This window comes from Leptonychotes weddellii, chromosome 4 (genome assembly GCF_054177405.1).
Source record: "Leptonychotes weddellii isolate Sample4059 chromosome 4, ASM5417740v2, whole genome shotgun sequence".
Classification (NCBI taxonomy): Eukaryota; Metazoa; Chordata; class Mammalia; order Carnivora; family Phocidae; genus Leptonychotes; species Leptonychotes weddellii.
In genome coordinates, this window is record NC_138372.1 from 147,850,363 (window position 1) to 147,863,275 (window position 12,913).

Genomic DNA, 12,913 nt, shown 5'->3' on the forward strand with positions numbered 1-12,913 from the left:
CTATTTGCATATTGTGGCCTAAACAGTTCTAAAGTCCCAAGGACATATATTTACTATTGCCCAACAGCAAGTCATTTTCATGACTACGCATTAAATCTTGTCCACAGGACGAAATAGTTGCTGCTGTCAGTTTGATTTTTTTTCCCTGGATGTGATAGCAGTGAATGCTGTTGAAATTCCCACTGCTAGAGAATGAATGGGCCCCACCCCCTCCCAATTCATAAATTGAAACCTAATCCCCAGTGTGAGGGTATTTAGAGGTGGAGACTTTGACCAGAAATTAGGTCAGGAGAGCTGAGCCCTCATCAGTGAAATTCAGCCCTTATAAAAGAGGCCCCGGAGAGATCCCTGGCTCCTTCTGCCTTGTGCAGACATGTTAAAAAGATGGCCATCTAAGAATCAGAAGGTCAGTCCTCACCACAGATTCTCCTGCCACTGTGATCTTGGACTTCCAACTTTTGGAAATGTGAGAAATAGATTTCTGTTGTCAATAAACCACCATGTCTATGGTATTGTTGTGACAGTGGCCCGAGTGAACTAAGGCATCCATAGATCACAGTATGTCCTTGCCAATGTTTGCAAAGATAACTTCTCTGCTCACATGTCTCAGTAAGTGTCTTGGTGCAGAGGAACTTTGCCTCTCGCACTATAATTCATGCAATACCTAGCAGTGTTAACACAGGCTCTGTGTTAGGTATTTTGGGAAAGCCAAGATGAGTAAAAGATAGTCACTGTTCTCAAGGAACTTAAAATGATGGCAAACATGCGTAAGTGAGTGAGTGAGTGAGTGAGTATTTGTATGTAGTGGAGGAGGGCAAGGATAGTGCAAAGCAAAGAGCAGTAAGAAGAGATTTTTTTCCTTGTTTTTAATAACTCTAAGATAAGGGATGGAGAATTTTTCTCACTGGTCAATTTTCTAAGCACTTTTTATTTATACTGTGGTCAGCAATCTCTTAAATATATTACCTTGTTGCTATATTTAGTATATTCCCTGCTTTCATTAGCCCATGGTGTTTATTGGTATTTAGATTTTTTCATTATTAAGAGAGGAAAGTACAAAAGCAAATTTGGGAAGGTACAATTCCCTGGATGTAGAAGAGTTTGCTCAAGGAAAATACCATGTGTAGTGGTCTGATACCAAAAAGAGTGGAGCCTAGATTTTAACAGAGTGAATCACTGAGTAGTTTAAAAAAAAAAAAAAAAACTTGGACAAAGTAGCTTGTCAAAACATATGGACCAATGAACTGAGAGCAATAACAATAATCTATAACAAAGCAAAGCTATCTTTTCTAGAAAGCTAATATAAATATTTATTAAAGTATTCTTAAAATAAATAAAATATTAAAAAACTATATTAACAAAAGTGTGTGTGTGTGTGTGTATGGGTGTGTATTTAAAATTAAAAAAAGAGAGAGTTCCCAAGGAGGGGTATTGCTAGTCTATCCTAACACATACCTGAGAAGGAAATTTTGCATAGTACACTGATTTTTTAGAAGAAATTAGAATTTCAAAGTAAGAGAATTAACCATGTTTAGATATCCAAAACATTTCTACCCTTAAGTTATTTGTTCAAATACAGTGTCATCCAATCAATATCAGTGCATATTCATAAAATTTCCATAGGTATCTTAGAAGACTTTTTTTTCTCATCTTTTGTTTTGAAAGTTTTCACCTAATTAATCTTTACAGTGTCACCATGAATTCAATAAGGAAACAGCAAAGCATGTGAGAGAAAAGGCAAGAAAAACAAAGAGAATCACATGCTTGACCAAATGCCTAACGATCTTCTTTTGATGCTACAAGAAGGGTGGACTAATTAATCAATGTCCTCTCCTTTTTTATGCAGATGAAGTGAGGGTTGGAGGTGAATTCAATGCCAGTAACTGCCTTATCATCACTGGTAGTTCTCTAGAATTTATTACATCCATTTTTACTATCAGGTGAATATATACGTAAGTGTGAAAAAAAGCACATGGAAAACAATCTGGAGAAAGTTAATGTTATTTTATTTTATTTTTTTTTCTTGAAAGTTAATATTATTTTAACAGCCTTTAAAAGATGATAGCATGATTGTTCAAATCTATTACCTGAACTTTTATCAGCTGCCTAAGTTCATATTCTGAGATCTTTTGACACTTGTCACTATAACACCATGAAGTTGCCAGGAATAAAAAATGCTGTTTCACAAAGGGGAAAAAATGCCTTCCAAGTAATTCCATTGAAGAGAAAATGAATGAGAAACAGAGACAAGTGTATAAATGGGCAATTGACTATGGGACAGCAAATGGCAGAAGCAACACATCTCTGAATTGCGAATTTCGGTTTACAACTTAAGTTGGCATTATTTTAGGAATTTTCATCTGATAAAACTATATGGAGAATTCAGTATTGCATATGATGTCCAATTACAACGCATTCTCTATTACTTAATAATTTTATTGCTGATAACTTCATCATGAGTATTTCTTTGGAGCCAAAGTCTCAAGGTGAAGAAACATAGCATACTTAAATTATTTTTAAGTTACTGTATTGCAAAAACTAAATGCTTTGTACTTCAGAGAAAGTAATTACAAGAATGGTTTTTAAAAACCTTTTGTAATTAGTTCCTTTTTTGGAGGTTATTTTAACTATTGAATGTGTTATGACTTTATGGACTATATATATTTTTTATGGAATAGAATATGACAATTGACTTTACTTTTTAGAACTTAAATATTAAAAGAAAATGAGAAAAAAAATGCCACATATTTCCAATGCTTAATTTAATCCTATGACCTAAACACAATAGGTTGGTATGTTTCATATCTGGTTAAATATTTACCAAAGTGATGTGTCCTGTGTTTATTAATGAGAACTTATAAATTTAATATATCCTGGGTTCATCCTCTTATAAGATAATTGCAAATACTATGATATTAATTTTTTGTTAGATGCATGCCTTTTTCATGTTTTTTACTACATTTTTTGACTTTTAGCTATCAAATCTTTTAAAATAAATTTATTTATGAAAATAATTTCGGTGCCAAAAGTTACTTACTAGCATATGAATCAAACTTAAAAATCAAAAAGGAAGGAGTTCGCAGATTAATAAACATTGCTAAATAAGATGTCTAGATGGAGACAGTTTTACCTGTTAGAAGAGTATCATTTAAAATAAATTCTTTTCATCTGGGGTTTTAAAATAAATTCTTGACAGTTAATCATGCCACGTATATAATACTGTTTTTAAACTTGAGCAAGATGATCCCTTTACTTTTTTTTTTTTTTTAAGATGATCCCTTTCCTAATCTCTTCCCCATGGAGGGTCTTCCTCTGACCTTTCCTTAATTCTCCCTCAGGGATGGGATGCGTCTGCTTGGTGCCTGCATCCCTCTCCCACTTCTTCCAGATCCTAGACTAGCTTCCAGCCCATAGTGTCATTAGTACAGATATTGGGAGTAAGTCTTTCAAACTTCTAGAGTAATTTGACAGAGTAATTTTGTGTGGTGAATTTCATAATAGAAAAATAATGGGATTGTATTTATGTGTTTTTATTTCATTTTTCTAGGAATTTATTTTTCCTTCACTTTATTAAAGTATCAGTTTAAGATGGATTGGAAATAAAAACAAATCTATTTTACAGTTTGTTTGAGAAGTACTGTCCTACAATTCACAAGCACCCAGTACCCAGAATTTCCCTGCTACCTGGACCCGTGTGAACCTCCTTTCCAGGTGCTTATTTCCAGGACCAGAACATAAGATCCCTATGTGTACACTTGGACTGTGGGAAGTGCTTGCAGGGGGGTGTGGGCACTTCGAATGTTTAGGCTGGGAAGTCCACGCGCATGGTGAAGGATGGAGCTGAGGTTGGTGAGAGTGGGTGGCAGCTGTAGGCTGGGGCTAGGAACACATTTGTCCCATGACTTCATGTCCCCACAAGGAAACCACACAAGTCCTAGAATTCTAAATTCAAACTTGTCTTTTCAGGTCTCCATGAAAAGGTAGGAGGATGGAACACACTATATTTAATGATATGTAGCTTCCATATATAACTTCTAATATTTAGACATTTGATACATGAGTTTGCATTTATTTGCATTCTTACTCTGGGCCCTGCAAATGCCCAAATGGGTGGTTCTAAAGTTGGGAAAGTTAACCTTCTTAAGAAAGATGCTTCAGATTCATTCAAATTTATATCAGCTTCTCTGGTGGATACAAATCCAGTAAGTTCTATTATTACAGAATCTTAGAGTTCAAAGGAACTTCTGATCTAATTCTAGCACTGTAAAATCTCTGTTAGCTAGTCAGCTGGCTTTTATTTGAACACCTCCAGGAGTAGGTGCTACCTAAGTTCTGTTTCAGTCATCCTTACGCAAGGAAAAGAGTTATATGTTCAGAGAAGTGTAATTTTGTTTCTGAGGGAGAAAAGCAAGTTTGAGAAACACTTTCTGGTTACAGACAGAGGAATATGGAAGAAAAATGGGAATCACATAAGTTTTTTAAAATTAATACAACTTCTCAGAGTGAGGAAATATAACAAAATAGAATTACTACACAAAAAAAGGGACAGTATAACAAGAGGAATGTGAGAAGAGGAGAAAACGTAACTTTTGCTTCTTTTTCCTACCAGCAACAGAAGGAGACTCATGTTAGTCTGTGACATAGAGCTATTTCCATTTGACTATTTACTTCGGTTAGAAAGGCACTTCCCATCTATACAGTTGTTTTCTATAGGGTCTTCTGTTGTCCAGCTAATTTTAGGATTATCTTCTTCAGAAAACCAATTGTAAGCCTATTTTTTTTCACTTAATTATCCCATGCTTCTCACCTCACCTGCTATTTGATTTCATTCATTCAATACAGGATTTTTAAAATTCATTTAAAAATCTCCCCATCCCTGTCTTCCAATAGGAAAGGAAATAAGGGCATCATATGCACTTGACAATTAAAATTTTGAAGTGGGCAGCAAAACCACTAATAATTTTTTTTTTTTTTGAGGCAACTGAGGTCAAGTGAGGATGGTAGGTATGCAGAAATGGAGGAGTGTGGTGAGAGACAGTGTGGCATGTGTGAAGGTGGGAAGGCATGTAGATGCTTCAGCTGTTATGGGGGTGGGGTGGGAAACAAAGGCCTAACCCCCCACCACCACCACCTAGAGCAGGGTCCTGGATTTAGACAGAGGTTCTCTTGATTAAGGAAGAATTAGTTTTTTAAGATGTATGGCTGTATTTAAAAAAAGAGTTGTTTTATTTTCTCTCAGTATCTAAAAATTGTAAAGTTATTGCCCTATTTTTTCTTTTTTACTTTGAGTTTTGTAAAAAATTAGCTCTATATCATTACAATAAGGTCTGGATCTGAATAATGTGTGTATGTGTATGCACATAGACTCGTGCTACTCTCACAGTCTTAGGGTTTTTTAAACATAGTGTATTTCTTTTTCCTTTCTCTCTCCTAGCCCTCCCACATTCTCACTAGGGGACCAATTTATATCTATTGATTGAACGGTCTAAAAGGTAATGCTCATGGAATGAAGCTTTAATTTTTATTCCCACTGGAGATGAAATACTCAGTGTGAACTTTGATTTGATGGGTTAGGGAAGTCCACTGCGTTCATAAAGTCTGAATTGAAAATCAATAGTTATGACAGGAATTCTGAGAGAAAGTGTTCCTTAAGTTTTTGAGGTTCACAGCACAGAACACAAGATAGTGTCCCCAAAATATTTTTCATGCCACTATCAGAGGTAGATTATCAGAATGAATAGCCCAAGGACTGGGGAATAAATAGGTTCCTAACATTTCCTGTTTTTAAATACATGAACATTGTTTTAGCCCACATTAAAAACCCTAGTTGATCTACTTCATCTATTCAGCCCTAAACTTCAGATCTCGACGGCTAGGTATGATTTTATGGCCAATAAGTGAACCCAGCAGTCTGCAGTACCAGTATCAGAGTCCCCCGGGACCCATTTTATACTTATTTTTTCATTCCTTTTTTAAACTCTTAAAGGCAAGGGTATTTTCCAAGATAAACCCTAATCAACCACTCTGCAATTTTACTGTGAGTTTCCATTTCTGACAGGCTTCTGTCTGGCAATGGATTCTAAAAATTCTGTTTGGATCGAGTACCTTAAACCTTGCTGAAGAACTAATAAATACTGTATGTAGGTTGATTATAATAACCAAGATACTATGCTTCTTCTGTTGGTAGTAGTGGGAGGGACCAACTAAAAAAATAAAAGAAAAAAGAATAAAAGGGTAAAATTTAATAAAGACCTGATAGGCAAAGTCAAGAATGAGATGGTGAACACTTACACTTGGAGCACTGTCCTGGGGTCTCCAACTTCACCTCCATCACCAATCGTCAAGGTATCATAGCCAATCTCCAGATCAAATTCTTCAAAATTTATCTGTATAACCTAGCAATAAACAGAGACAAACATCTCAAATATATTGTAATATGTCATAAAAATAAAAGTTTGGGCAGAAAACATTTAAAATGCATATCAGACTTACTGTACTTATCTATATAAATACCATGGCAACAGATCATGTCGGACTATTCCTAAAATTCAATCATTATAATTTTCATATGATTTTTATTTGCTGTAATGTAACTTCTGTAATAATTTTTCAATGAAATGGCATGGCTTCTGTTTATAGAACACTCTTATTTGAAGCATGATTAATGCAAATCTACTTTGAGACAGCTGTATAAAAAGTACATGTAGGTGGAGAGTGGTTTCCATACATTTGCATATATTTTTATAAAGCTAACATGAAAAAACTCAGAGTGTGCTATTTCCATTAAATAGTAAAGCTTAAAAACGTTAGACGTTAGAACTAAATTTGAATCTAGATCACCAGATTTAAAGGTATCAGATTTATTTTTGTGTATTCTTTGGTAACAGAATCCCTCAGATGTATTATAACATGCTAACAAAACTGGGAGCAAATTATACCACAATAAGTAATTTAGTATTATTTCTTACTAAAACATACTCACGCATTCATACATTGTTTAAACATCTATGCAAAAATTCATATTTAATAAAATTGCAATTCTTAAATTAGGAACCTAATACAATATTAAATAATAATGTAATTAAGAATCAGTACAGGAAGAAATTACATAAATACTGTCATATATAATCATGCCTTGAGCAAAAAACAGTTAATAATAAAATAATATTCATCATCAGATTAAAAAAAATGAATGCCCGAGGTCACCAATTTTAGTAAAGAATAAATTAAAAAGCCATCTCTCTAATAATTTTCATAACTATTTGTTACCTTGGTAATATAAAAAGAAATTCTAAAAAAAATGAGAGCTTTTATATTCTGGCTTTTTTAAGCTTTATAACAGTTTTTTTTATTACGCCTTCTCTCTTGATTTTTTTAATGGTTTTATATCAACATTGACTAAAGCAATTATTTTTGTCAGGTTTAAATATAGAATATATAAAAACATTGAATTGTACATTTTACATGGCTGCAGTTAAAAAAAAAAATGTTTCCCTGTTCTGCACTAAGTTACATATAGATACTCTCAATTGATAATTGCCTATTAGTAGAGATTTAGGTTGTTTTTGTGTTTTTTTTGCCATTATAAACAACATGGTTATGAATACTATTAAACAGTTTCTGGTTCAAATGTGTATCTCTAGGTTATATGCTTAGAATTGTAATTTCTGGAAAATAAGCAAAAATTCAATTTCATGATATTGTACCATAAGGTTTCCCAAAATTATTCTACTAATTTAAATGCTCACAACTGGGCGCCTGGGTGGCTCAGATGGTTAAGGGTCTGCCTTCAGCTCAGGTCATGATCCCAGAGTCCTGGGATCGAGTCCCACATCAGGCTACCCGCTAGACAGGGAGCCTGCTTCTCCCTCTGCCTCTCTCTCTCTGACTCTCATGAATAAATAAATAAAACATTTAAATAAATAAATAAATAAATGCTCACAACTTTTGTACATTAGATTTCGTTATTTCTACCAATCTAGACAGTGTGAAAAGTGATCTTTTGTATTTTCTTAACAATTAAGCTGTATATATTTTTATATGTATGTCATTTATGTTTTCTTTTCTGTGACATGACTATATGTATTTTGGCTATTTTTCACTTGACTGCTTGTTTATTTATTTTTGGTGGGGAGGGCCAGAGAAAGAGGGAGAGAGAGAATCCCAAGCGGGTCTCACGACCAGTGTGGAGCCTGACGTGGGGCCGATCTCACAACCCTGAGATCATGACCTAAGCCAAAATCAAGAGTCAAATGCTTAACTAACTGAGCCACCCAGGTGCCCCTGGACTGCTTGTTATTGATTGCACAGTTCTTTATATCAGTGATTCCCACCATGTTTCCTTTATAGCACACATAGGAAAGAGTAATATTTAAGACACATTGAGGTAAGCAGATGAGGCTGTTTGTAATGGAAGTTTTTTATCCAGGCCCTGCTCTGCCTCACGGAGACCTAAGATCAATATCTTTGTTCTACCTGTAATTCATTCATAATACACCATTCATAATATACCATTGAGTCTGACTCACTAGTTGAGATCAGCTTTATATATTCTGGATACTAATCTACTACATGTTATGTGTGTTGCAATATCTTCTCCATATTTATAGCTTGCTTTTTTAATTTTCTTTTTTAAATCTTTTGATAAGAAGAAATTACTAATTTTACTAAAGTGGAACTTTTAATCTATTATTTTTTAAGTAACACTTGCATTGCCTATGACTCATGGTCATAAAGATATTTTCTTCAAATCTTTATTTTTGGGGAATTGACTTTCAAAAAATGTGTGAAGTAGACAAATATGCAATAATAGAAAACTAGCACAGAATTCCTTTTTCAAAACTCCAATATAAATAAGCAGTTGCCTCAATATTAATTGAATAAATAGACCTCCTTTTCCCAGTAATCCGCATGACAGACTGACATATATCAAGAGCCTATATATGAGGATGTTGGTTTGGGAGCTCTACATTGTGTTCTTTTGGTCAGTTTGTATGTCCCTAAACCAGCAGAAATTGGCTTAACTGTTGTTGCTATAAAATAAGACTATCTTATGAGTTAGATACTCCATTTTTCTATACCCATTTTGAAAACTATTTTTTTTGTTACTTTCTGTTGTTTTTAAAAAGATTTATTTATTTACTTTAGAGAGAGAGAGCACGCACAAGCGAGCACATGAGCGGGGGGAGGGGCAGAGGGAGAGAATCCCAAGCAGACACCCTGCTGAGTGTGGAGCCTGATGCGAGGCTTGATCTCATCACCCTGAGATCATGACCTGAGCTGAAATGGAGAGTTGGCAACTCAATCGATTCATTTTTTTTGTCGTTTCAAATGGTATATATCTTTATATTTTCACCCTTTCATTGTTTGTATATAGACAGGAAATTTATTTTTGCTTATTGAGCTCACATTTAGGTGACTTCATAAGACTTTCCTATTATTTTTCCCTATTATTATTATTTGTAAATTATTTTTAGTTTTGTATATAACAAGCATATCTTCTGTAAACAACAATTTAGATTCTTGTCTATCCTATTTATTTATTTACTTATTTTAGAGAGAGGGAGAGAGTATGGGGGTGGGGCAGAGCAGAGGGAGAGGGAGTCTTAAGCCCACTTCCATGGAGCCCAACACAGGGCTCCATCAGGACCTGAGTTGAAACCAAGAGTAGGAGGGTTAGCCAACTGCCGAGGTGCTCCTCTTGTTTATTCTTCATTTCTTTTACATTTTTTAAAAAATTTAAATTCAATTAGCCAACATATAGAACATCATTAGTTTCAGATGTAGAGTTCAATAATTCATCAGTTGCATATAACACCCAGTGCTCATCACATCACGTGCCCTCCTTAATGCCCACTACCCTGTTACCCCGTTCCCCCCACCTACCTCCTCTCCAGCAACCCTCAGTTTCTTTCTCATAGTTAAGAGTCTCTCATGGTTTTTCTCCCTCTCTAATTTCTTCCCATTCCATTTTTCTCTCCCTTCCGCCATGATCTTCTGCACTGTTTCTTATATTCCTCATATGAGTGAAACCATATGATAATTGTCTTTCTCTGAGTGACTTTATTTCTTGTATCTTAACTGCCCTGGATCTCTGGTACAATGTTTAATAGAATAGGTTATAGTTGGCCTCATTAAGTTGTAGATCATTTAAAAGGAAATGCTTCTAATATTTCACCATTAAGAATATTATTGAGGTAATTATACTTTATGAATACAAGGAGGTTTTCTTCTCTGGTTTTTCTTGCTGATTTAGTATCAGAATTTTTCATCAAATGAATTGACACATGGATACTTTCATTTCCATTATGGAAAAGCTTCTGTCAATTTTAGAATAATTTATTTTTTTGAAAGTTGGATAGAACTATCCTGTAAGGGGCAGCTGGATGGCTCAACTGGTTGAGCACCTGCCTTCGGCTCAGGTCATGATCTCAGGGTTGGGCTCCCTGCTCGCCAGGGAATCTGCTTCTCCCTCTCCCTCTGCCTCTACCACCCCACTCATGCTCTCTCAAATAAATAGATAAAACCTTTCAAAATAAAAAGAACGATCTTGTAAAAATATCTAAGCCACTTTCTGGGGAGCTGTAGTTAAGCTTTTACTGCTGGTCTAATTTATTTTTTACTTTCAGAATTATTCAGGCTTTTGGGTTTGTTTGTTTTCCCTTGAGTCAATTTAAGTAAGTTCAATTTTCCCAGAAACATTTCAACATTCAGAAAGTTTTCAAATTCATTGTCATGTAGTTATTCACTTTCTTTTAGTCTATGCTAAGTCTGGACTTTTGTCCTATTTCTATTTCTAATATTATTTAAATGTGTTTTCTCTATTTTTACTATTTTTTATTATGGTAATATATGTGAAAAAAATTTATGCTTTTAACCATTTTTTAAAGTGTACAATTTGGTGGCATTATGCTCATAAGGTTGTACAACAATTACCACTGTTTCCAAAAGTTTTTCATTACATCAAACAAAAACCCTGTTACTATTAAGCAATAACTCATTTTCCCTTTCCCCAGCCATTGGTAATTTCTAACATGCTATCTATCTCTATAAATTTGCCTATTAGAAGTATTTTATATAAGTAGAATTATACAATATTTGTCTTCTTGGGTCTGATTTATTTCACTTAGCATAAGATCTTTGAGATTCATCCATATTGTAGCAAATGTATTCCTTTTTATGGCTGAATAATATTCCATTGTATGTATATAGCTCATTTTGTTTAACCATCACTCTATTGATAGACACTTGCGATGTGTCTATCTTTTGCCTTTTGTGAATATTGCTACTATGAAGATTGGTATACAAGTAAATGTTTGAATATTTGTTTTCAATTATTTGGAGTATATACCTTGGAGTGGAATTTCTGGGTCATATATTGATTCTATGTTTAACTTTTTGCAGAACTGCCAAACTACTTTCCAGAGTGCCTGCAACATTTTAAATTCCCACCAGCAATACATGAGGATTCCAGTTTTTTCACATTCTCAACAGTTGTTATTTTTTGTTTTGTTTTTATTGTAGTCATCCTAGTAGGCATGTTGCTTATTTTTATTTTGTTTTTATTATAGTCATCCTAGTAGGTATGAAGTGGCCTATTATTGGGTTTGATTGCATTTCTCTAATGACTAATAATATCGAACATCTTTTCATGTATTTATTGGCTATTTGCATATCTTCTTTGGAGAATTGGTGATTCAAGGCTTTTACCCATTTTTAAATTAGGTTGTTTGTTTTATTGTTACTGATTTGTAAAACCTCTTTATATACTCTCAATATTAGTTTCTTTTTTTTGCACTTTATTTATTTTTATTATGTTCAGTTAGCCAGCATATAGTACATCATAAGTTTTTTTGTAGTGTTCAATGATTCATTAGTTGCATAGAACACCCAGTGCCCATCACAATATTAGTTTCTTAACAGATATATGCTTTGCAAATATTTTCTCACATTGTGTGGGAGTCTTTTCACTCTTATGATAGTGTTCTTTGATGACTAAAGCTTTTAATGTAACAAAATCTAATTTTTCTTCTGTTGTTTTTGTTACTTATGTTTTTGCTGTCATATTTAAGAAATCATTATCAAATCTATTTGGCAAAATTTCCTCCATGTTTTCTTCTAGGAATTTTACAGTTTAAACCCTTAAATAGAGGTCTTTAACCCATTTTGAGTTATTTTTTGTATATAGTACAAGTAAAGATCCAATTTCATTCTTTTGTATGTGACTATCCAGTTTCTCAATCACCATTTGTTGAAGCAATAATTCCTGCCCCATTGAATGGTCTTGATACCTTTATCAAAAATCAATTGACCCCAGATGTGAGGATTTATTTCTGAGCTTTTTAGCTTTTATTTATCTGGAAATATCTTGATTTCACCTTCATTCTTGAAGGATAGTTTTGACAGATATAAAATTCTTGCTTTACATTTTTGTCCTTTCATCCTTTAAATATGTCATCCTACTGCTTTCTGGTTTCCATGTCTTTTTCTTTTTAAAAATCAGCTGTTAATATTTTTTGATTTCTTGCACATGACCAGTGACTTCTTTCTTAATGATTTCAAGATTCTCTTTGTCTATACCTTTCGGCAATTTGACTATGACGTGTCCATGTATGAGACTCTTAGAGTTTATCTTGGAGTTTATCTTGGAATTTCTTGAGCTTCTTGGATATGTAGATTCAGGTATTACTCACATTTGGGAAGTTTTTGACCATTATTTCTTCAAATATTCCTTCTTCATCTTTCCCTATGGGATTCTCATAGTATATTTTTTGGCTCACTTATTCATATCTCGCAGGTCTCTTTTGCCTATTTCATTATTTTTTTTTCATTCTTTTTTTTCCTTTTATTTTTCAGACTGGATAATTTCAGTTGTCCAAAAATTGTTCAAGTTTACTAATTCTGTCTTCTGCCT

The 12,913-nt window shown here is 33.8% G+C and overlaps 1 protein-coding gene across 2 annotated transcripts in view; it reads right to left on the minus strand.

Annotated features, from left to right (window-relative positions):
* CSMD3 (CUB and Sushi multiple domains 3) overlaps positions 1-12,913 on the minus strand; it is a 1,160,890-nt gene that overhangs the window by 555,249 nt on the left and 592,728 nt on the right. For both annotated transcript variants that reach the window (XM_081816413.1, XM_081816412.1), the window contains one exon: positions 6,292-6,395. In XM_081816413.1, coding sequence (XP_081672539.1) covers positions 6,292-6,395 — 104 coding nt within the window. The remainder of the gene's footprint in view (positions 1-6,291; positions 6,396-12,913) is intronic.